The sequence below is a fragment of the Puma concolor genome, chromosome A3 (genome assembly GCF_028749965.1).
Source record: "Puma concolor isolate L17-30 chromosome A3, mPumCon1.1.hap2, whole genome shotgun sequence".
NCBI lineage: Eukaryota > Metazoa > Chordata > Mammalia > Carnivora > Felidae > Puma > Puma concolor.
In genome coordinates, this window is record NC_141669.1 from 64,564,547 (window position 1) to 64,591,350 (window position 26,804).

General features: G+C 34.3%; 1 protein-coding gene across 5 annotated transcripts in view; it reads left to right on the forward strand.

The window, feature by feature from the left end:
- FANCL (FA complementation group L) overlaps positions 1-26,804 on the forward strand; it is an 84,960-nt gene that overhangs the window by 19,012 nt on the left and 39,144 nt on the right. For 2 of the 5 annotated variants that reach the window (XM_086701059.1, XM_086701060.1), the window contains 3 exons: positions 2,097-2,197; positions 16,588-16,684; positions 21,600-21,668. The exons of 1 other annotated variant lie outside the window; for it this stretch is intronic. In XM_086701059.1, coding sequence (XP_086557185.1) covers positions 2,097-2,197; positions 16,588-16,684; positions 21,600-21,668 — 267 coding nt within the window. Of the gene's footprint in view, positions 1-1,946; positions 1,998-2,096; positions 2,198-16,587; positions 16,685-21,599; positions 21,669-26,804 lie in introns of all 5 variants that reach the window. 2 more of the 5 variants (XM_086701057.1, XM_086701058.1) reach the window with 2 other exon arrangements.

The following is a 26,804-nucleotide window of genomic DNA, read 5'->3' on the forward strand; positions in this document are numbered from 1 at the left end:
CTAAAGAAATTGACAGATTGGTGATACTATTGCACATTTATGAACAGTATACCTAAGAAAATAAGAATTGCATTAGTTTATTTGTTGGGCTGTGTTGTCGGTAATAGGGTTCCTATAACATAATCACCAATGAAAGTATTGAGGATGATGTTCAAATGAAATGTGTAGTTATTGAACCTTTTCAGGAAATTGGTATATCTCCACAGTTTCCTAGTAATAACTAGGCATATAGGGGAGTTCAGTATATATTTAATTTATATTTACCTGTGTTTTAATAGAACTCTGATGTGGGTAGGTTTTGGTTTTTTTTTATTCCTCTTTAGGGCTTAGTCACTAAGCAGCTAAGGCCTTAATTTAGGAAATGGTAAAGTTAGAATTTAAAACCTTTGTAAAGCTTGTGCTCTTTCTACCATGTGTCTTGCCTCTTCTCTACAAAGAATGCTTTGCTTCTCTGACTTAGACCTTTTTCTTGTTGTGGTTCTGGAATAGGAGTAACTTGTCTGATTCAAGGTAGAAGGTAGAGTTTACAAATGTCATAAACCTAGGATTAAAATACATCTTTAAGTTTATTAGAGCACACATGAGCTGGGGGAGGAGAAGACAGAGAGAGAGACAGGAGAGAGAGAATTCCGAGCAGGCTCTGCGGTGTCAGCCTGGAGCCCTATGCGGGGCTTGAACTCAGGAACCAAGAGATCATGACCTGAGCCAAAATCAAGAGTTGGACGCTTAACCGACTGAGCCACCCACGTGCCCCCCAAATACATTTTTATTATCATCCAAACTTATTTTTACCTTCAATGTCTGTGGATAGCAGTATTTAATATTTCTGGATTTAAAAAAAACTTCAAAAGAATTACTGAAGCTGTTTAATATATATGTAAAGGAACTACACTGACTTGTTTTTGTAATAACAGGATAATCTTGATAGTAAAAATTTATTTTTATGGACCATCAGGCAACTTACAGATAACGTTAGGTATTTAGTTCATTAAAAAAGCAGCATACTTCTTGTCTAATTAAATCCAAATTGACATTTTGGGCTTTACAAACCTGCTTTCAAAGTTTTGTTGTTATTGTTTGTTTTTGTTTGTTTCTATCCTAAAGCAGATTTAGAACTGTGTTAATTTCAGTTAATAGTCCTGATTTTGGAATACTGTTTTTGAAATACTGTTGTGTAAAATCTATTCTTTCTGGTATTGTCTCAATTTAATAGTATTCTATCCTTGTTTAAAAAAGTGTAAGAACTTTATATATGAATAAAACTTAACACCTTTTATTAGGGTTGTAGAAACATGATTTTTATACTTGTTCTCATCTGGTTTTATTATTTATTATATCTGACTTCTTTTTTAATTTATTTTTTTATGATCTCTTGATAATCCAGACCACATGTACATCTGTAATTTGCAAGATACATATATTTTCACTTTCCAAATGAGATATTTGTCTAGGTCAGCTCCTCTGAAGTAATTGATAATATTCAGCCCTAGCAATTCTAATGATGTTAGTATTGCTTGCAAAAAAAAAATCTTAGTTTTTTTGAGGGTACATAAACCATCTTGAAGATATCATGGGTGGGCCTAGCAGGGAAAGGAACTGTGATCTAGCCAGATAGATGAAAAAAACACTTAACCTGGTCTGGGAATAATACAGAATGTTAAGTCAGTGAAAGAAAGTAGCAGGTGAATATTTACTGTAATAAAGGAATTTTGTTTGTAAGGGTGTGATTCAATTCAAGCTTTTCTTAAAGGTACATGTTTCTATCAAAACTTCTATCCACAGGAATAGAAAAATGGTGAAGCCTTGTTTTTTGTTTTTTTCTTTTAACTCTTATCTCTGATAAGCATAGTAGTCTAGGAAAAAATTTGATGTTTCAATGGTAAAATAATTGATATTTTCACATAACATTCTGTGCAGTCCTTCAACTTTTTCAGGTTTCTTTATAGGAGACTGGGAGTGATTCAGCTGGAATTTCTATGAAAGTAATGGACACTTTGGTTAGCCACAAAGGAAATTTTGAAATTGTTTTGTAATCAGGTACTAACAATTCACTGTCTAGCATTCCACAGCAGATTCAAGTTTTTTCTTTTACGCAGGAAGTTGCTTTAAAGAAGAAACAGGAGTTGTGTCCACCACCTCCTCCTCCCCAGTTCTACTCAAGCCTTATTGAAGAGATAGGAATTCTTGGTTGGGACAAGTAGGTCTATTTTAAAATACTTCAGAAGTTTTTTTTTTTTTTTTTTTTTTTCACATTTCAGTCAATGTATTTGCAGTTTTAGCAATTTATACCCTTTTTAGTCAAAGTATTTGATTATAATTAGGGCAACCGATCATTACTGTGGCTATGAATTAAAGGGATATCATGTTTAACAAACTGATCTACAAGGTAAAATACTAAATATGATTTGGAAAAAAAATAACATTTTTATATACAAAATAAGATGTTACCATATTTTTATTGAATATAAATGTGTTACTGTTTTAGTTTTGTTGAGGTATAATTGACAAAGATTATAATATTTTTAATGTGTACAATATGATCATTTTGATTTATATGCATATTGTGGAAGAATTCCTATAAACTCGTTAACATCTCCATCACCGCACATATTTGCTTTTTTTCCTGATATTTTTTGGGCCATTGTTCTTGTGACTGTTATGGAAGAGAGACTTTTAGGAACTTCTCACTGCCATTGTCCCTGACATCACTCAATATATTTACTGCCATTTTCACTGATAGCTTGCTGTATGTTTTCTGTTTGTCTCACCCATTTTGTGTTTTTCTCTCCCATCTGCTTTCATCTGCCTTTATTTGAAATAATCAAGAATTTTATTAGTTTTTATTCTATTAAATTGTTATACATTCTTTTACTGTTCTTCTAGAATTACCTTAGAAATTACAACATACATATAGCAAAATATACATTGTTACTGTTACCAATTTTCTTATAAATCTCCTTAATGTGTTTTCTCATTTCTTTACATGTTGTATTATTGTTATCATACATTTTAATTCTCTATTTAAAATTGGCAAGCTTTAAAAAAAAATTTTTTTGGGGGGCGCCTGGGTGGCGCAGTCGGTTAAGCGTCCGACTTCAACCCAGTCACGATCTCGCGGTCCGTGAGTTCGAGCCCCGCGTCAGGCTCTGGGCTGATGGCTCAGAGCCTGGAGCCTGTTTCCGATTCTGTGTCTCCCTCTCTCTCTGCCCCTCCCCCGTTCATGCTCTGTCTCTCTCTGTCCCAAAAATAAATAAACTTTAAAAAAAAAAAAAAATTTTTTTTTGAGGGAGTGTGTGCATGAGCTGGGGAGGAATAGATGGGGGGGTGGTGGTAGGGGGAGGAAGGAAGGGAGAGACTTTTAAGCAGGCTCTACTCCCAGCGTGGAGCCTAATGTGGGGCTCTAACTCACAATTGTGAGATCATGACTTGAACTAAAATCAAGAGTCAGATGCTTAACTGACTGAGCCACCCAAGCGTCCCCCCCACCCCCCAAGTTGGCAAGCTTTGTGGTTCTATTTAAAGTCAGTATACATATATTTGTGTGTATATATGTGTCCCAGAAACAATGATTTCTCCCAGTGTTCTTCACTCTTTCCTGCATTTCTGTCCTTCTGTCTGGAATCTTTTTCTTCCTGACACAAGACTTTTTTTAATATTTTTTTTGAGATATAATTGACATATAATACTAGTTTTAAGTAGACAACATAGTGATTTGATAGATGTATATGTCATGAAATGATCACAACAATAAGGCTAGCCAACATCCACCATCACACATACTTACACAATTTTTTTCTTGTGAGGAGAGCTTTCAAGACTTACTTTCGGGGCACCTGGGTGGCTCAGTCAGTTGAGCATCTCTTAATTTTGTCTTAGGTCATGATCTTAGGGTTCATGAGATGGGGTCCCATGCTATTAGTGTGGAGCTTGCCTGGGATTCTCTCTCACCTCCCTCTGCCCCTACCCCGCTCATGTTCACTCTCTCTCTTTCTCTTTCTCAAAATAAAATAAACATTAAAAAAAATTTAGTCTCTTAGCAACTTCCAAATATATAATACAGTATTAATTATAGTCACTGTGCTTTACATTACATAACTGGAAGTTTGTATCATTTTACCACCTTCACTCATTTCACCTCTGCCTCTGGCAACCACCAGTGCATTCTCTGTATTTGAGTTCTGTTTTTTTCTTTTATTTTGCTTTTTCTTTTTTTAAAGATTCCATGTACAAGTGAGGTCATGTAGTATTTCTTTCCTCTGTCTGACTTGTTTTACTTAGCATAATGCCCTGAAGGTCCATCTGTGGTGTCACAATAGCAGGATGTCCTTTTTTGTGGCCGAATAGTATTTCATTGTATATTTGGTGTATATAATTATACCAAATTTTCTTTCTCCATTCATGATGTTAGCGGATACTTAGGTTGTTTCCATGTCATGGCTACGGTAAATATTGCTGCAGTGAACTTGGGGATGCAGCTATCTCTTCAACATTGTGATTTTGTTTTCTTTGGATGTATACCCAGAAATGGAATTGCTGGACCATATGGCAGTTCTATTTTTAATTTTAGAATGTGTACAGATTTATAATTGCTGTATCTTCCTGTGGATTTTCGTTTTTATCATTAAATGTTTCTTTTAGTCTCTGGTAATACTTATTCCCTTAATGTCTACTTTGTTAGATATTAATATAAGATTTCAGTGCTTTATTAAAATTCTTTTTCCCTATTTTCTTACATAGTTGTTTAAAAATACTTTTCTACTAACTCTCATAATCTAGATCCACCAGAGTTTTTAATTTTTTTTTCTTATAGTTTTCAGTCATATAGTTAGTCCTGGGTCTTGGCATTCCTAGTACTTTTTTTTTTTTCCTTCTCTTTTTTCCAAATTGTCTGTCTGCTTTCTTCCTTTTTAGAGCAGTTTAGGTTCACAGCAAAATTGAGAAGAAGGTACAGGGATTCTTCTTGTACTTTTTGCCCCTATGTATGTGTAGACTGCCCTGTTATTCCCCACACCAAGGTGCTACATTTGTGATAATGGATCAGCTTCTATCCAAACATTGTTGTCACCCCAAAACCATACTTTACATTGGGGTTTACTCTTAGGCATGTACATCTTATGGTTTTGGACAAATGTTTAATGATCTGTATTTCCTCTGTGCTCCAAGTATCCATCCCTGCCTTCTTATCCCCTAACCTCTAGCAGCCACTGATCTTTTTATTGTCTCCACAGCTTTGGATTTTCCAGAATGCCTATAGTTGGAATCCTACAGTATGTAGCCTTTTCAGATTGGCTTCTTTTAGTTAGTAATATGTGTTTAAATTTCTTCTTAGTCTTTTCATGGCCTGTTAGTTCATTTGTTTTTACCACTGAATATAATTCCATTGTCTGGATATACCAATTTTATTGATCCATTAAGTTAGTAAAGGACATCTTGGTTGCATCCAAGTTTTGGCATTACTAATAAAGCTGCTATAGACATCTGTATGTAGGTTTTCATGGTTTTTTTTTTTTTTTCATCTACATTGGTAAATACCTGGACCTGCTACTTTTTTTTCTTAAGTTTTTATTTAAATTCCAGTTAACATACAGTAGTATGTTAGTTATGTTAGTTAGTATGTTAATTAGTTTCAGGTGTACAATATAATGATTCAGTACTTCCATACACCATGGGGTGCTTATCACAATCAGTGCACTCCTTAATCCCACCCACCTCCCCTCTGGTAACCATCAGTTTGTTCTCTGTAGTTAAGAGCCTGTTTCTTGGTTTGCTTCTTTTTTTTTATTTTTAATGTTTTTGCTCATTTTTTTAATTCCACATGAGTGAAATCATATGGAATTGGTCTTTCTCTGATTCTTCTATTTCACTTAGCTAATACTGTCTAGTTCCATCCATGTCATTGCAAATGGTAAGATTTTATTCTTTTTTTATGGCTGGATAATATTCCATTGTATATATACCACATCTTCCTTAACCATTCATCAGTCAGTAGACACTTGGGCTGTTTCCATAATTTGGCTATTGATGACAATGGTGCTATAAACATTGGGGTGCATGTATCCCTTTGAATCAGTATTTTTGTATCCTTTGGGTAAATACCTAGTAGTGTAATTGCTGGGTGTAGGGTAGTTCTATTTTTAACTTTTTGAGGAACCTCCATACTGTTTTCCAGAGTGACTGCACTAGTTTGTCTTCCCACCAACAATGTAAGAGGGCCCCCCTTTCTCCCCCCTTCTCCCCAATACCTGTTGTTTCTTGTGTTGTTGATTGTAGTCATTTTGACAGGGGTGAGGCGGTATGCCATTGTGGTTTTGATTTGTATTTTTCCCTGATGATGAGTCATGTTGAGAATCTTTTCATGTGGGCCCAATACTTTTTTTTTTTTTTAATAATAAAGAGTAAAGGGTTTTTCTTTATTTTCACAATAGAATGGCTTGAATACTCTATAACAACAACAAAAATGTAAAACCTGAAATTTCCTGGTCTCTACTCAATAAGATGACTACTTTTTCTTAAAACAAAAAACAAAAAACAAAAACAAAAACTGGTAAAAGGGGAGAAGTGAAGAAATGAACTTAATATGCACATATTTTAGTTAATGCACCTTTTCTCACTGACTGTTGCTGGCTGTTCTTCAGTATTTGCCCTTGTTCATTAAGGCTAAGTGCTATGCCTGATAATCTTTGCTGAGTGTTAGAAGTTGTGTATAAAAAAGTTGAGAGGCTCTAGATGAGGATATTTTCTTTGACGAAGTGTTTACTTTTTCATTTGCTAAGAAATAGAGTGGGGGCAGGTTACTGTAATCCTGCTAGAGACTGAACTGGTTCAGGTTGGGTTATATAGTCTTTGTAAGATTCACTGTAGTACGTACTGTTCCCCTCTCTCTCCTAAGCTATAAGTCTTCAGAACTTTCCAGCGGGAGCTAGGTGTGTTCATTGGAATTTCTCCTTGGTAGATCCTAAACTCTTATGTGTGTCTTTTTTTTTTTTTTTTTTTTTTCCACTCATTTTTGAAAGACAGACAGAATCCAAAGTAGGCTCCAGGCTCTATGCACAGAGCCCAATGCAGAACTTGGACCCATGAACCACGAGATCATGATCTGAGCCGAAGTCGGATGCTTAACCGACTGAATCACCCAGGCACCCTTTATATGTGTCTTTTCACAAATCCAGTTTACCTCCCAGTTGGAGTCAGGGGTCTGCTTTTGACAATGCTTCATCTACCTCTTGTTTGTTTTGCTTTTAGGGGTAGCCATACAAGAGTTCCCACTGAGAGCCTGGGGATATTCACTGGGGCTTTTTCCCACTAGTGGGAAATGTTAATTAATTTTTTCTTATATTATGAGAGATCTAATTATTCTCCTTTGGTTTTCATTGGATTTCTGCTTATTTTTTTCTTTTATCCTCTTATCCCTTGCAGTTTAAGGATTTATCAAAAGTTTGGATGGAAAAATGGCCTGAAAATTAGGATAAGATCTCTGGCCCTACCATTCACTAGATTCTGGCCCTTTATGTCTGTTATTTTTATTTCTCTAACCTTAAGAGATGGCCAGAAATGCTGCTAGGTGGTTTTGTTGTTTTATGTTTTGGTGCCACTTAATGGCAGCTATCTGTGCCCTTCACCCAAATCCTACTTCTCTTGCCCTGTGCCGAGTTGGCAAATTAGCCGAGGGATAAATGGCTGCAGTATTGGCTTACCTCTCCGTTGTTTCTCTTACTTCAGGACGTTGGTTCTTCAAGTTTTGTTGCCTTCAAACTTACTTTTGCCTTGCATCAGGCTGGTCTAAGTAGTTCTCAGTGGGAGTGTAGTTCTGTGGCAAGCTGCTCCATTTTCGCCAGAAATGGATGCTACGTGTAACTTTAAATGTACTGTTGGTGGTTTTAGTGGGGACTGGCTAATGTTTATTCATATGATTAGGCATGATTTGATAAGGTGCCATTCATGAATAAGATTTGAGAAAAGCTAGACCTTTTAAATAAAATTTAGCATAACGATGGAGGGGAGAGACAGAAGACAAGTAATGAATTGAGATGAACTAATAGTAATTTGGCTGAAATCATGGAGGTTTGTCTGGAGGCATTGACACCATGGACCTGATCATTCTTTGGATTTAAGGTGATGGAGAAAAATCATGTTGACTTATTTAAAGATGCTTAAATGTTAAGATCTTAGGTGTTTAGAGGATAGTTAGGAATGTAGGAAGGACTTGGGAAGGGAAACCCTTTTTTAAGTGGATGTGACCTGTTTGGAGGAACTCCAGTAATAAGTAGTTCAAGAATTGAGAATGCAAATATGAGATTTTTGAATCATTCTTCCCCCCCCCCCCCCCCCCCCACCTAACTATTGAATGCCTATAATGTAAGGCAGTGGAGATCTATAGGCAAGACTTGGGATTCCTCAAGGAACTTAAATCTAGTGGGAGAGTCAGCATTTAAGTAGATGATCACAGTAGTACTTAATTATAGCTGTGACAAGTACTACAGAATATAATTGTAAGATTTCTTGAACGCCATTAGCAACAAAGGTATATGAGAAATAGTGCAAGTATTAAAATATTTTATGGAATAAATATCTTTTAGGGACAAATAGAAAGTATTTACTTTTACTTTGCATTATATACATTTTTCTGATGTGGGAGAAAAAGAAATGTCTATCTTGGATAACAGAGGATGCCAAAAAGAAGGTTATGAATACCTCTATGATAGCACTGCTTACAACATGAATGCTTGTCTCCCCCTGGAACTAAGATTATTATATACAGGAACTTCCACTTTCGAAGTTTCTGTCATATGCTACTTACTGCTAACCATTTTACATAATTCTTAGTTAATGCTCAGAATAAATTTCAAGATACATATTTTTATGCTGAACTTTATATATAAAATGAGCGTATGTAGCCAAGACTGGCTGCATAACAGTCCTCAGGCGTTCTGTGTGAACGATGCTGCCTGGAATTGTGCTGTGGGGGAGCTCTGAGATGGAGCCTTTATTGAAGTTACCTCAAGTACTTGGAGAGATAGTTTTTATTAGTTTCATCCTCAGTGTGTGACTATCTCATCATGGATAAAATTGGCCATATGCAAAATTAACCCATCCTGAGAGAGAGTTTTGAAATCTGTTGCTTAGATTTGTGAAAGATCAAAGTTTAATTATAGTGACTAGTGTGCATGATTGAATTAGAATATAGCTCCTGTTTCTGAATCATTTGTTTCATAGTCTTTACAAATGAGGAATGCGTTAGCAAGAAGAGAAGTTGTTTGCATGGATTGTCCGAAGCCAAAGAAGATGTTGTCAGTATTTATTCACTCTCTGGAATAAGAAAATCTATCGATATTATTTTGTGATTTGATTCTTAAATTAGGTCTGGTATAGTTGGCACACTGATAGTTCTGAGGGTCCTGAAACCTAATATTAACACCAAGAGTTGAATTGGGCTGTTCACATACTAGAATTGCTACCTTTTGAGATCCTGGCTGGCCAGGTGGCCAGCTTCTTAATGTAAAATATCCCTTAAAATGATGCAGATAGTGATTTGTACAACTAATTGATTTGAATGGATTGTCAGAATCTTAATGACTCCCAGACCATGTCAGTATGTCTGTATTTTCCCTACACTCTAAATAATAATCGTGTAGAGTTTTTGGGGTAATGGTAAAATCTGATAATAAAAAACAAATATTTTTTTAAGGTAATGAAGACCTTGCTGTGTTTTTAAATTAGATATTTGACATATCTAGTCAGTTCTGTTGGATCAGACATTATAAAAAAAATAGGAAAAATAAATAAATACTTAGAATATGATTGAAATCTTTTTTTTCTATATTCACATACCTTTTTTATAGAAATGACATTGAGAATTAGTAACTGACCTTAAGTTTGATTGCTATTGTTATAATTTCTCAATTTGTTTCAACTTCTATAACTACTCACTAAAAACATCTAGGAGTCCAAAGGGTAAAAAGATGATAAGGCAGCTATGGGTGATTTTAGGTGTTACACAGTTTGCAAAGGTGAGTGATGCAGAAGGAGGTTTTGATGGGTTTCTATTCACTTCTGCTTGTGTTGTTTTGTAGAATGGCTCATGAAAATGATAAGAATTAAGTAGAGTCCTTGGGGTTTAGCAAGATTTTCTGTTTGTTATTAAGAATGTCCTGACTGAATACTTTTCATTATAAGTGGGTTGACATAAATTAGGATTTTTATCCTTTTATCCTGGCCTCTTTCAGTCTCAGAAGTGTCTCAATTTGGAAGAAATGCACGTCTTAGTGATAAAATACCTTATGTTTGTTTTAGTAATCACATGGCCCAGGTAATTCAGAGATTAGATAGTTCCAACTGGGGGAAGTGTGATCTGATGGTTGTTTTTTGTCAACTAGAGTGAGTAGAATTCCAACTATTTAGCCTTTTAAATTTGTCTTGTAAAAGAGCTGAGTTTTATTAAATTTATTGTGCTGTTAAGAGATTGTAGACATATATTAAGTTGGATTTTTAATGAAGTACCTTATTTTGGTAATGGACTTAATCCATTGATGGCGATATTTTCTATAATTCTCAGTACATTTCAAAGAACTGTATACCTTATTGGGAGAAATGGAGATACTTGTCTAGTTATTGGAATTCATTTTGTCTTAACAAGAGCTTTAATTCTGGCTTATCAGCTGTGTGAACTTGGGCAAGTAATGTAACCTCGTTGAGCCACATTTTCATAGTTTTTCAAATGAAACTAATACTTAATAAGGATTGAAAAGAAACACATGTCATTCGATTTCAAATAATGCCTTGTGTAAAGTAGGTATAAAGTTGTTGAGCCACCAGTTCACCTAAAAGTGTCAGACTACATAGGAGTTTTACAGCTCTTAATTAGTATTATGATTTAATTACAACCAGTAATGATAATTTCCATTGCATAATGCTTAAGAACATAGATGTTAATAAGTATGATTCTCATTCTAAATTACCTATATATTAGAGTGCTTTTTCCTCGTATATATTCAAATCACTGAATAACTGGAAATTATCTAATAGTGAAAAAATTGCATTTTTCTAAATTGGTAAAAAGTTTATAGTATATATTACAATTTAAACAATATGGGTTCAGTTGTTTAAAACTTGCATATGAATCAATAAATATGAACCAGTCTGATAGCAGCATCTCCATGGTCGTATAATACATACATGCATAGAAGTTTAAAACTTTCACATTCCTGGGGCACTTGGGTGGCTTAGTGGATTAAGCATCTGGCTCTTGATTTCGGCTCAACATTGGGTTCCTCGCTGACAGCACTGAGCCTGCTCGAGATTCTCTCTCTCCCCTCTCTCTTTGCTTCCCCCCTGCTATGCATGCATTCTCTCTCTCTCTCTCTCTCTCTCTCTCTCTCTCTCTCAAACTTAAAAAAAACCCTTTCATATTCCTTAAAAAAAAGGTTATTTGGGAAGCAAAAATTTACACGAAGAGGAACAGTGTGACAGTTGTGAGAAAGGTGAAATCCTTTAGGGCTGCAGATGATCTAGGAAGGTTCTTAGAGGAGGTGGATATTGGGATAAGCTTGGAAGGAATATAGAGAGCCTTACAAGGGAGGCAGTGGTAGAAACAAGTTTGTACTGCTGGAAATGTGCTGTTCATCTTTGGACTTTGGAGATCAGTTGTTGACTTAAGAGGATTAATATCAGGGCCAGACTGAAAGGTCTTGACTGTTAGCCTAAGGATTGTTTATATGCAAGTGATGGGGACTCCTTGACTGTTATTGAGCAAGAGGTTGATACAATTTAAAAAGTACTTAGGGAGATTAATTTAGCCATGGGAGGACAGGGTAGATTGATGTATACAGAAGATACAAGAAAAAAACACCAATCAGGGAGGTTTTTTGAAGTAGTTAATGCTTAAACTTGAGGGTGGTGGTAAACATGGAATTGATGCTTTATTAAAATATGAAGGTCTGTAACCTGCCTTTTGATGTTATTGCTGCATAAATGCAACTATTTTATATTATTTTAATTTTGTTTGTTTGTTTGAGAGCAAGACAGGGAGAGTGCGACGAAGGTAGAGGGGCAGAGGCAGAGAGAGAGAAAATACCAAGCAGGCTCCACGCTCAGCATGGAGCCTGACACAGGGCTGGATCCCACAACCCTAGGGTCATGACCTGAGCTGAAATCAAGAGTCAGACACTCAACCTCAACCTGTTGAGCCACTCAGGCACCCATGCATCTTAGATGTTTAAAGAAAAACTATGTAACTTAAGCTGTTGGTCAAACTAAGGATAGTGTTACAAAGCAATTTTCTTCTGTTTTTCTCTATTGATAACATTCAGCTATTAATGTGAATAGCAAAAACCTCTGGTAAGCTTAAGAATTAGTGTCCTTTTCAAATGTTTAAAAAACTTAACTGTCAAGTTTAATGCCATTTTATTGTAAGCAGTAACTTGTAAAGAAATGTAGCAAATGATAAATACAAAGTAAAGTGCCAAAAATAGAGTTTTTCCTTTAGGTTTTATATTTGTATGTTTACACTTTCTTAGTCAATTTTGGATTATGCCTAGCTAAGTAAGAACACCTAAATATAAATAAGTAATAACTTCTAAATATAAATTTTAAATGTGATTTTATAACTTTTCAAAAATGTGAGCTTGTCAAAAGTGACGACTTTCCTGTTTATTATTTATATGAATTTATATGTTACTTGAATGAGTGAAAACTACTACAGTTATTCCATATTGTCTAAATTGAGATACCCAACTTTACAATAAAGCAGAACATTTGAAATAGGCTTTTTTTTAGATAAATTGATTTTAATATTACTTGTTAACAGTTTATTACTTTTTTCCCCTCCCTTAATATCTCTTCCATACACCAAATAATAAGATACTATTCTTATTGTGGATAGAAATACATTCTGTTGGTAAGGGTACAAGCTAAGGTGCAATTAACAAAGAGAACACCAAATTCTCAATTTTCAAACAAGATAAAATTTTATTCATCTCTCATTTAACAGTTGAGAGGTAGGCAAGCTGGTCAGGAGGGAGTTCGTGGCTCTGTTTGGTCCATAAGGTCATCCAGGAACTCAAGTTTCTTTGTTTCTCAACCATCCACCCTGGGTGCATTTTTTTGTTTGCTTGGTTTTAAATTGATTGATTGTGTGTGTGTGTGTGTGTGTGTGTGTGTGTGTGTGTGTGTGTGTGTGAGAGAGAGAGAGAGAGAGAGAGAGAGATGGGGGGGCGGGGAGAGAGAATCCCAGGCGGGCTTTGTGCCATTAGCACAGAGCCCGATGTGGGGCTTGAACCCTTGAACCATGAGGTCATGACCTGAGTCAAAATCAAGAGTCCGATGCTTAACCGACTGAGCCACCCAGGCGCCCCACCCTGGCTGCATTGTTAAGTACAGTAGTTATTAGCCATATGTGGCTATTGATATTTATATTTAAATTACATTAAAAATTCAGTTTTAATGTATTTTAAGTTCTTCATAGCTACATGTGGCTGTTGCTGCTGTTTTGGACAGTGCAGGTATAGACTACTTCCATCCTAGCAGAGGTTCTGTTGGTCAGAGCTGCTCTAAGAGCGTTGTTCTTGTCTGCATGGTCTTTGCTGGCTTATGTTGGCTTAAGTTCTAGTGTACAGGCAGGGAGAATGAGAGGAGTAGGGAGAGGAGAAGGCGTGGTTTTGTTACAAATGATTCAAGAGATGCACAAATCACTGCTTACAGTTCATCGGCCAGATTTAGTGATATGCTGACATCCAAGTGCAGCTGGAAGGACTGCTAGCTGTCGGATGTACCCTGCTAAAATTTGGTTTAGCAAATGTGTACCCAAGATGTTAATAATTTAGAATAAGGTTTCTTCCTGTCCCTTATACAAAGTAGACAGGCATCAGCATGGGTAAAATCCTTAATTTTAAATGACTATGCTGAGATTAACCTGCAATTACAAACATTGTTTTGATACTTTATTTGAATTACTTCTTAAAGTTCAGCAGAATTAACGTTATGATCATTTTGACAGCAAGGCCATATCTAATGTAGTTCCTCTGTCTTAAACTTTGTGGGAAGATAATTTTTTGTGTAATTGCATAAAGACCAGAACTTTTATTTCTGTCTTATTTTATAGATGTTCAGTAACTTTTAATATTTTGATGCTGAGCAGCAGTGTGAAAAGTACTGGTTAATGATTTAGTCTTTCCTTTTCTCTCCCCACCCCTCTTGTTATCTCTGTGTCTATATATTTATCATGATTGTAAACTACTTAGGGCTTATGATAAAGAGCAGCAGTCTTTTTTTTTTTTTCCTCCACACCATTTTTGTATCCCTGCTCTTAGTCTTTAAGGTAGACACTGAAACGTTCACGTTCACTGAAATGTTCATGTTCACAACTTCCATATTTCTAAATAATGTGCCTTATTCAACATAACTTGATTTATCAGTTTTGGAAATTACATACCGATTATTATAGTAGAAAAGGATTTGGCTCTCATACTACCTTTTCTCTCCCTTCCTCACTCTTCTTTTATTCCTCTGTTAGCTTTAATATTTCTTAAACTTCTTTCATGTCCCTTCAATTAAAGATGGTATCTCTTACTCTCAAATTAGCAATTACAAATTTTAGTGTCCCTGATCTTCCTTCCTCATATCTTTTCCTTCTATCTCTCAAGTTTTGTCCTCTCTTCCTTTTAAATTGCCGTGGTCAAATATATTTACATTAGTTTCTATAACTATAATTAAGTCTCTTAGTTTTGTCTCTTGCTGGATTCTAAAAATCATAATTAGTAAGCAGCTAAATTTTTAATGACTACATAAATGCTTTTCACTGAAAAACTGATGGTGGAGCAATTACAGTTTTTGTCATAGCTTTATTGTTTATAACTTCACTTAAAATTCCCTCATTCCTTTTTGGTTTCTTGCATTTTTAAAAAATTTTTCTTAATTTCATCTTGTATTTAAGTCATACTTTCTATTCTCCGTATTATACAAACTTTCCTTTCTTTGCCCACTGTCTACCCTCTGGAGCCTTCTTTTCTTCCTGTTCTAATCTGTTTTGTCACCCAGTGCTTTTCTAACCACTTTTCATTTTTATAATAGCTGTTGGAAATTTGTTTTGTTAATGTTTGTTCCTTCTTGTTCTTTTTGTTAACTGTTTATTTGTAACTTTTTAAAATTCCTTGGTTCTGTTTTGATTAGAGAGACTATGAATGCATGTCTCAACGTCTTGAATCTGAAGTGTCAGCGTTTTTAGAGTCAGAGCCTTAGAGTCGTCTTTTGAAACGTGTGACGAAGTCTCATGTTCTAAACTGTCGGGGGTAGGGGATTGGGGAGATGTTTACAGATATATAACCATTATTTTCTTTTACTTACAAGTCATTAATATTTTAATGTAAATAGTTTTTTTCTAGAATAATTTTGCTTTCATTTATTTTCTAGGACCCTAGGCTTTGCATAGTTTAGGATACATATTTCTTCTGTTGATAAAGACTGTTTTGTTTTACTTCTTATTCTATTTTTGAGGATCCAGATCTTCAGACTTAGATCTATTTTTCATTACAAGCAGTGTTCCACAACTATTGTCCAGCATTTCTTGAAATTGACCCATTTTACCATTACATCTGGCTAGTGACTAGATGGCATATAGTGATGTTAAAAGAAATGCTTCCTAGGTGAGGAGGCTAATATTAGTTCTGAACTCTAATGGGTCTCACCATCAGTCTGGGTGATAAGTTGTGCAATACTCTTAGGCTACTTTTTATCTTTACAAGAGAATAGTATTGTAAAAATGTCAAAAAATATCCACATGCCCAGTTCACTAGTAAATATACTGCTAAATTTGAACCTTTTTGGCAGTAGCTTATACTACTCAAGGGACCATATTTTTACAGAATGATGTATTTCAAAGGGTATTGGTTTCCGTTGTAGAAAATTCATGCATTTAGAGCAACTTAAAGCCAGAAACAATTGTGCTTGTGCTATGGGTTTAAAATATTAGTCATCTTGAATGCATGTCCAGGTTAAATGTCAGAAGCTATATATTGCACAAAAAGAAAATTTATTGTTACCAGATTGGACTGTACCTGTGCTTATATAACCTTTTCCTTAGAGCATCAATTGAGTATATGAACTAATATCAGCCAGATTTTTGTACACTAACATTATTGATAATAAAGGAGAAGTTCATTGAAGAGAAAAACAAATAAAGGAAGCACAAAAGTCTCATACTGTATGAAACTACAGAAATGGATCAAAGAGTTTGACAGGAAGTTTAATGTGTACATAAGTAGAAGCTGACAGCAACATGCTGTGTGTGCCAAAGGTTCCAGTGATGGAAAACCGAAACATAGTGCTCACTGACCACAGCATGAGCCTTGACACACATTGTAAATAATCCAGAGATCTATGACTGCATTAAGCACCAGGCTGGTGTATTAACGGCAGTAAATCTATAGCTGCATAAAGGGCTGGCATGCAGAAATTCCTCGGATTAATTTTTGTAATGGATTAATAGGAATGCAGCAGATATTTTCATTTTGAATTCTACCATCCTTTACCTCCCCCTCCCCCCCCCAACTTTGCCCTCCCTAGCATGATCATTTTTTATTTCCTTCTACTCACCAGACTTGTATTTGTGGATACTTGTCTCAGTACCATCAAGTTAAAAGCTGAAGATGCTTCTGGTAGAAAGCATTTAATTACTCTCAAGTTGAAGGCAAAGGTATGTGCTTCATTAAACTGTTATGGTTAGGAAATACTTTGTGAAATGAACTCTGAATGTTTTCAATGTAAAGAGGTGCTAGTTGCTTCCAAAAAAAATATATATATATTTGGTACTTTAAGTAATTTATTTTGGAAAGCTCCTAAAACTTACCCCTCAAGTTTCCAAAAGCATAGACATAATTTCATGTCACTGTTCAGTGCAAATTGGATCAAAATTTAGGCTTCATAATAAATATTACGGATAAGTCTCCACGTGCCATTTGTAATGCTGTACAAAGAAAAAACTTGAGTTTCCACTGTCCCAAGTAAAGTTTCACTGAAGTCTCTTGTCTTCAGCTCTATGAATTACATTTGTAGTTCTTATTTCTGAACATCACTCGGACTCTGAAAACACATCCACATGCATTGCTTTTTATTGCTTGCTTGTTTTGTCTGAAATTTTACTCCTGTATTTTAAGAATTTGCAAAGGTTATGCCTTCATTTGTAGACTCTTCACAGGTTGGTGATCTGTGATTACTTACTAACTTTATTGGCACAAAACATAGCTGTTTCATCCTTATTTTTTAGTTCTAGATTTTGAACTTTGAGAAATAAGTAGACTAAGCAAGTTCAGCATATTAATCGTTTACTTGGTAATCACTAGGGAAACATTAGAATTTGGGAAAACTAGGACATCTAACTTTTTTTGTTTCTAGGAATCATCAATCAACTCTATTTCAGAAGATTGTAGTGATGAAAAGATCAATTGTGTTTGTCCTTTTTAAAAATGTGTCTGGCATTTAAGCTTTCCATGAGAGAAAATATATAAAGCTGTACTGGGTGACACAGAAAAGTTGGTATCTTATAATGCCTCTTTATCAGACAAGTTGAGAAATGACTTTCTCTTTTTCCTCACACACAGAATATTCAGGTATAATTTTAAGATTCATGACTGTTAAGTGTTGAAAAAATTAGTGGGATAGAAATCTTGTTTGTAAAAGAAGATATTATGGATAGTTTTGTTAAGGTGAACATTTTTTATTTTCTTTTTAAAGGTGTGCTTGCTTTCTTTTCTCTTTCTTTCTTTCTTTCTTTCTTTCTTTCTTTCTTTCTTTCTTTCTTTCTTTCTTTTTCTCTTTCTCTCTTTCTCTCTTTCTCTCTTTCTCTCTTTCTTTCTTTTTTTAGATCAGGGAGAAATCTTATTTTATTCTACCACCAAAGGTCACATACCACTAGTGGCAAGGGTTCTGTCATTTACTTCAAAGTTTTATTTGTTTATACTTTGTACATTGATAAAAGTTCCTTTGCCACTGTGAAGACCAAAATGAAAAATTTTAAATGCATCTCATCCTTATTCTGGGTGCTGGTGGGGTAATGTTTTTTTAATAGCCTGATTTTTATAAAAAATAATTTTTTTTTTTACTAAGGAGACGATGCTTTACATCAGCTCTGCCTGTAACTACAAGATTTTGTTATTAACTCTAATTAATGACATTATTAGTAGTATTGAGAGTGAGGATGTAGCCACTAGTATGTTCCATCCTGTTTGCTTTTTATTACATCTTTTTTTGGGTAGATAAGGTGACACTTAATATAATTTCTGTGAAGAATGTTTTCAAGTGTCCATATTTGCAGCATCGATAGCTGTGGAGCATTGTTATGGATGTCCTGGCAAGAGAGACTAGAAAGCTTTATTTAAATTAAGGAAGGAATTAAGAAAAAAACTATATCAAAAAAAACCAAAAAAAGCCAAGGTGGAAATGAATGAATCTTATGTTGGTATGATTTCATTAGAGTCCTTAATTGTCCATTTAGTTCAGTTTTCATAGACCAAAGATGTATTTTAGATGTGGTAATTTCTTCTTCTTCTTCTTCTTCTTCTTCTTCTTCTTCTTCTTCTTCTTCTTCTTCTTCTTCTTCTTTTTTAGGAGTATTTGGGATTTTCAGTTAAAAACTGGTAACTGAAGCTATACGTTGAGAGTATATAAGACAGATATCATAGCTCAAACTAAATTTTAAAGAGTCAAGCTGATTAAAAAAATAAACCATAAAGCACGCTTATCTTTGCAAATATACAAACCTTTATTTCTTATATCTGATACTTTTTGATATGTAGTAAAAGAACACATTTATTTTTTTGCTTAAATACATATTCTTCCAATTCTGCCATTCCCCCTCACTGTCTCCAACCCTCAAAGAAAATATTAATTTTAAATAATCACTCTATTAAGTACATAAATCAAAAAAGGGAAACAGTTGAATTTTGTCACTTTTCTAGGTGTATTTCTATGCAGTATTTACAATACCTGGTGGACCAGAGCTTCCTCGGCTTTGGCCAAGGGCAGAACTACTTGAAAACCAAATCACATGTTTCAGAGGCTGGGCACTCTGTCTCTGATGGCTGTTTCTGTAATTTGCTACAGTTTGTATGTATTTACTTGGCAGTAACCTTGCTGCTTAGATGGTGCAATCACAGAACATTTGGGTTAAAATTTTCCTTAGAACAATATGCTACAGAGTCTAAAAAATACCATATATGATAAAAATATTTACTTAATATGCTATGATAATTCTTTTATAGTTACTGATTTGATTGAATTGTTTCAAGTGAGATTTGAAAAACTGTTAATAAAAATGATTGACCACTTATTTTTTAATTAATGCCCCTTTATGTGGAGCTTTTGTTGTCATTTAGACTGCTAAAGAAAAACTTGGCAATTAGTCTCTGGTTTTATATATACCTATCTATACAGCTTCCTATCAAAAACTATCTGAATTTTGATAAAGCTGTTTCACAATATTGCATTAGTCATCTGTGTTGTAGTTAGTGCTACCACACAAATGATTCTGAAATATCTAGGATCCTACTTCATAATTCATGTTAAGTCTTCCAGAAGTATATCAGTTTGCTTTTTAGGTTCTATAAAAAATTATGTATAGTTTCTTATATAAACAAAATCGATGTTGAACATGAATATAACATACAGTATATTTGCATTTAACTTCTACAATGAAGTCACCTACAGATAGATCAATCTAATTTATTATATTTGTATGTCTGCATAATTATACATAAAAATATATTTGAAAGATGTTCTTATCTCAAATTCTAAAATTCTATGGAGACTCATTTATGGATATGGGATCGTATCAAATTTATTCTAACCTCTTTTTTAACTATCTGTAGGTCTCTTTCTGTATCTGTATATACTTATTTACTGAGTCCTATTTGGATTAGGATCATATTTTCTTTTAAAATAATGTTGCTGTATGTACTAAATGACTTCCACATTAACAGCTATTTTCCTTTGTTCATCTACTCTCAATACAATAAACATTTCATTAACTTTGTACTCTTCCCTAGATTGATGAATTAAGTTAAAGAGTTGATATTGTTCATTGTCGGCATGAGTAGGAGATAAAAAGCAGCGATTTAAATTGAACTAGATACTCCATTTTTGGCCCATGGAGGTTTCAAGTGTATTATTATTTTTACAGAATCTTAACATGTTAGAGGGAAGAGATGTTATAAGACTTTTAGTTGCGTCTCATCAGTTTTACATATCAAACAGCCAGGGAGGTTAAATGACTTGTCCAAGATCATACAAGTTAGCAGAACTAGAAATCAGAAAGTTAAGGTCTCTGCCTGCACTTACTTTGAGATAATCACAGGACTTGTAAAAATGGCTTACAGATCGTTTTTGTAGTGATTATAACAGTTATAATCTGAAGTACTTAGAATCTGATATTTAGAATTGTACTAGAGCTCCCTCAGTCTCAGCCTGACCTTCTTCTTTTTTCCTTTTCTCCAAATTAAATCATTATTATATTTTTATATGATTTCCTGTATACTTTCCTTTGTGTTACCAGCTCTGTGTAGTCAGGTACCATCAGAATATGTCGATAAGCTTCTTTTTAGCAAACCACATATTATAACTAAATGTTAATTCTTTTCAAAACATTGACTTCGGATGGGCTGGCGTGTGCTAAATACTGTAGTGCTAATTCTTGGAACCCATTTGCTTATTCAGCGAAGTAGTGAAAAAAGTGAAAGTCTAAAACTTCTTTTAAACATTTTCTCAAATGAGAGACAGAGGTTTTCCCCAAACTCATTTTCTCTTAGTAAGTTTTGCTTTTTAATGAAAAAAGAAATGAGTATTTTATAATTACATGTGACTTTCAAGAATCCAGAATTGGATTTTACAGAAATCATGTAGTACAATTCTATAATAATGAAATTGATTTTAGGAAAAATTGCCTTTGTCTTTCTTAACTTGGACATCTGATTTGTCCTTAATGACTGTCACTTTTTGTGTGAAGGTATTGAATTAATTTTCTCTTTATCAACCATGAAAAGGTTTTTCTTAAAGCTGTTACTTCTATTTTTCCTTAATAACCAGAAAGCATTTCATTGCTTCTTTTTATTTATGTTCTTTCTAGGAGTAATTGCTTTGTTGTGGAAAATACTTCTTTTAATTGATAGCTTACATTTTTTGTACATTTCATGATTCTTTTAACAGATACAGCATTTTTAAATAGTGACTGAGACTGAGATTAAATTTTAGGTTGAAAGGATATTAAATACCAATCAGTTTTAAAGATGAAAAATCTCTCGTTTTAAAGATAAAGAAACTGAGATCCTGTGTGGTTCTCCCCTCAACTTACATTAACAGGTGACCTGACACTGAATTAATTCATTATTCTTTACTCAAAACCCAGTGCTTTGGCATCCCAGTCACCAAACTTTGAACCTCCTGAGCATAACTTGACTATTAATTAGCCCTTGACATTTTCTATAAGAATAGAATCAAAATATTTATATATAATGCGTTTGAATTTATAATAAAACTTTTCCTATTCAGTTTTTCTAAGATACTTCGTGTGAAATTACCACACAGAAGCAAAAATCACCTGATTTTATGCTTTTTTGTAGTACCCTGCAGAATCACCAGATTGTTTTGTGGATTTTCCTGTTCCATTTTCTGTTTCTTGGACACCACAGGTAAGTTGTTAAATTTATTTTAAGTAGCTAAAAAGCATAAGTGGCCTTTATAGGTTATATATAGAGTGTTTTTTTTTTCTTTTTAGGTTTTTTTCCTAAGCATTTATTTATAAACAGAACTTTTAGAGTGCTTTTTTTCCATATTTTCTAGTAGTTAATATCTACTTTCTCCCTCACCTCACATGTAAACACACCATCCAGTATTGACATGTTTATGCCTCATAGTAGATAAATATGAAGGTCTAATAACAGGAATTTTCCTTTAAATTTAAATCATAAAGAACTCTATAAAGCCGTGAGCAGTAAGTGGAAAGTTGAGTGGATTTTTCAGATTGCTAAAACTGTTAATATTGATGGCATAATATCAGAGAATCATTTTTCATAGGAGAATGAGTTATGACTGAAAATACAAATCATTTCCACTCAGTTTTTATTGTTATAAAGGAGTTCCCATAATTCATCCCTGAACTTAGATTATATTTTTGTGTGGGCTTTGGAACATTCATATTTCATGTAAAGAATGTAGGAAATTCTTGCTCCTGCTTCTGTCGATTTAATTTCTTAAAAAGTTGGTGATAATTTAACAAGAGGATGAAATTAGAAGTGCAGTGTAAACAGCAGCATTATGTAGATACAAGGTGGTATGGGTATTAGTAGCACCATCATCAACATGACGTGTGTGTGATTTTTAAAGATCTGACAGAGTGGTGGTTAGACTCCAAGAACAATCTAATGATGACAGGCAGGGTCCTTCTTTCACCAAGTAAATTGTGGCAGTTGATAGCAAGATGGAGAGAGCATTTCTATTCTTACGCAAAGAGGGGGACAAACATTCCTGTGGACATTCTACAGATACTCTCTAGGCTGCCCATATTTGTGTTAGGAAATTTTGATAGGGCCAAGTGAAAATTTATGCTTAATGTTTTCAATAAAAACAGAGTCAAGTGATTGTATATGTAGTTAGTTTTTTAAAAAGCCTAACAGGATTTAAATAGTGTTGTGTAAGTTCAAATATCCTTTTAATCACATACATGTTAAAAATTATTTTTCTAATTTTTTTCTTTAAAAACAAAAGTCTCCCTCCTTTCGATGGAAATTGAGAAAACACAGCAAAATAAAGGAGAGGAAATCCCCTGTGATTTGCTTTTGGTATTCTGATATATGTTATAAATATCTAAGAAATGCTGTGTTGATTTTTTTTTTTTTTTTTAAAGAAACTTTTCCTCTTTTCCAAATGTACATTTTCTGTTTGGCCTTCCTCTTTTTAAAATATATATTTTCCTTTTTTTTAAATACACGTGTCCTATTGGCTCTGTAAATTTCGTTATGTGTGAGATTATGAGATAACACTGTGCTTGTATTATTCTTTCCAGGTCTGCTATCTCTAGATTATATTTTAATATATATCAAAATCCCAAGACTATACTTTTGATGAGTTTCTAGTGTTTTTGAATGTAGATAACTCAGGTTTTTCCCATACTTAAATCTGTGAAAAAGTTTGCATCTCCACAAAAAGAGTGTTAGCACTTACCTTATTCTGTCATTTAGCAAAATTTGTGATTTCAATACACTGGGAAGTCTCTGAGGGTAATTTCTTTCAAAGTTTCTATCGCTCCTTAACACCAGCTCAATGCCTTGCACATTTAAGCATGGGATGAATTTTAGATTTAATTAGGTCATACAGCAAGTTTTCTGTTTTGTACTAGCTCTAAGAAGACAGAACTAATTAGTGACTGGAATGTCCTATTTATTTTTTAATTAAAGAAGATACTAAAATTCTTGGTAAAGCACAGATGAAAATTTGGCTACCTTCCTTTTTATCCACAGACTCTGATTTGACAGATGTTAACTTTTTGTCATGTTTGTTTCACTTACATCTTTTATTTCTGTCTCTCTCTTAGGAATAAAATGTTCTAGGAACAAGTAAGACTTTATTTCCCTCTTTCTCCTTTTTCTTTTCTTCTGTCCCTTTCTAGAGGTAACTACCTTCCTGAAATTGATACATGGTCTATCCATGCATATTTTTTTGCCACATTTGCTCAAGCCATATTCTATAATACAGGCTGGCTGAAGTTTTTAAACAGCATTGTTTCTGAGATTTACCCATGGTCTTTGTATGTTTAGTACATTTACTTTAAATGCTTAATATAGTTCCATTATATGAATCCACCAGTTAACTTCTTCATTGCCATACTGATAGGGTTGTTCACAATTTCTTAGATAGTGCTCTAGTGAACATCCTTATGTTTCCTTGTACACATGGGAGACTTTTAGGGTGGCTTATGCCTAGAAGTGAAAATGTTGGATTGAAAGGAATGTGCCTCTTTGAGATTACCAGATGTTGCCAGGTTGCCTTCCCAAATTGGTTGTCTAAGTTTACACTCGTACCCAGGATTGCATAGTAATACCTACTTTTCCAAATCCTTTCCAAGTCTTAGTCCGACTGTAGTCTGACCTTAATTTTTAACAAGAATTGATAATCATCATTATGGTACTTAAAATCTTTGTATATTTAAAATTTTGTCTTTTATTGTAAGTGTCCCTTTTTTATTTGGATACCAGTTGTTGGTTACATGGAATGTATCTTTCTGTGGCATACTTGTTAACTTTGTGTATGATCTTTTCTGTCAGTCAGAAGTTTAACTTTCAGTGTGGTCCCATGTATCATCTCTTTCTTGTGATTTCTGCTTTTTGTGTCTTGAATGAGAAAATCTTTCATATCTTGTTCTGAAAAGATAGTTTCCTAATATTCTAAAAGTTATATGTTTTCTTCACATTTAATTAGGAGCTGGGACTCTTATTTACACTTGGCTATTTAGTATATGCTCATAAAATTTGGATTTGTCTTCATTTTGTAGGTCTAGGGGTGATTTCAGTTTTTCTTTTACATTTGCCATTAAAATTTAGAAATTTTTCAAAATACACTATTTACCTGTTTTAGCATCGAGCATAGCAATACATCATAAGCATTTTGGTGATTCTACCAGTGGTATGAACTCTTGAGTCTTTTAGACATGATAAGAGTATTGGCAAGGTTTATTTTAAGTGTAAGAAGCAGTATCAGACCACTTTGTATGGTCTTTTTCCATTGCCTTTTTGGAAACAATTTTGCTTGTGGGAGTTATTTTCTCTTAACAATCTTTAAACAGTTGTAGTTCTTAAGCAAAATAAACGTAGTCTAACAACAAACTTCTGTTTACGAGATTGTAAATAGGTCCCAGATAATTGATTTAAAAAATCCTTGTCTGTTTTTGTACATTTCCTCTTTGGATTCAGTGTTTCTGGACTTTAAACTTGGAAGATCTTTATTTTCCTTTCTTTTTGTGAAATAATAGGCATGGCTTTGTGGCATCCATATTAAAAATGGGTAATTTTCCTTATGGTCCCTGTCTTCCTGCTGGGTTGATAATGTTTTGATGTATTTTTCTTTTGCTCTGATGAGAGGTCTGCTGCTGCTGCTCTGACATATTCATTTGGATGAATAATTATAACTTGCACAATGTCAAGCTGAAGATGGTAGGGTTTTGTGCGTCATGACAAGCCTAGTAGCCAGTGCAGGTGTCTCACAGCATGATCAGCAACAGCCAGTGTATTCTGGCTCAGAGGAGACATTTAGAGTAGTAAGAAATCAGCACCAAGGGCAAGGCTGCTGCTACTACTGCTGCCGTGATCTGTGCCAAAGAAACACAAAGTGCTTCTCAAAGACAAGGGACTGCATACGTCTTTTCAGCAATTTACTTTGTTTACCCAATAAATTTTCTTTTATAGATTTTAGCGTATAATGTAAGAATATCTCATGATTTTTATCTTAGTCTAGTTCCCAGCATCACAGATGCTCCAAAATGTATCTTTAACAATCTGCTACCTTTGGGACTTTTACTTCCAGGTTGTATTTGCAGATTTTGTTGACTAATGAGACCATAGAATGCTGTAATGTAAGATTTTAAGTGCACTGAAATTGGGATCTAAAAGAACACAATTCATTCTCTCCAGGTCACTGATCAACCCCAAATAGGTGTTAGAATTGCAGTTCTACCTATAACTGTGCCATTAAGTGCAGGTTTGGTGATGTATCCTTGCCATTGCAGTTGGAATTTTCAGATTTGGTATGATACAGTAAGTAGCGGTCTTTATGTTTTTTATCATGGAAGTCTCATATACTTAGAGTAATGCCATGAATGCAAGAATAGCAAAACCAATGATGAAACCTCTGGCTGATAAGCTGATGATGAATGAAGAACTCATAATTAAAGGAAACAGTCCTATTACATAGCAGGGAGCATGATCCATTAGTTAGAGCAGCCGACTAGCAGTTGGGAATCGTTGGTTTTGTTTACAGTTCAGCCATTGACTTAATTGTATAATTTCAAACAAGTCATGTGACTGCCCCTTGCCTCAGTTCATATGTGTATGCAGATAATGAACTTTTTCTTTTTCACAGAGATATTGAGAAAAATAAATTTGATTTAAAATAAACAATGTCTGGGGAAAAACCCTCCATACCCCATCTAAGGATCCTGTGCAACTACTCCTTTTTTGCCCTCCTAGATTATCTTTCTTTCCATTTTTTTCTTTGCTCTCTTTATTGGAGAACACCAAGTACTGGATTCTTGTTCACTCTTAAATTGATTAATTAAATGTGCTTTTGCCAAGGCAGTTTTGTTGCCACAGTGGTATGCTTAAAAAGACATCAAAAGGACCAAAACAAAGAAACTTAACTCAATGTTGAGATCATGTGATATGGTAAAAGTATCAATGTGATATTGGCCTCAGTAATCTAGTAGCCATCTTTCATTTTTTTCTTTTTTAATAACTGTTGTTGTTGTTGTTGATTTATTTTGAGAGAGAGTGAGAGAAAGAGAGCATGAGCGGGTGAGGGGCAGAGAAGGATGGGGGGAGAGAGAATCCCAAGGAGGCTCCCTGCTCAGGGCAGAGCCTAACACAGGGCTTGATCTCATGACCCAGATCATAACTTGACCTGAAATCAAGAGTTGGATGCCTAACTGACTGAGCCACCCAGGTGCCCAGTAACTTATTTTAAAAGTACCCTGCATTAATTCTAAAAAAGAGAGAGAAAATACAAATAAGCAAGCTTAAGAAAATATAAAATCACCTGTAATGCCTTCATTTAGAATG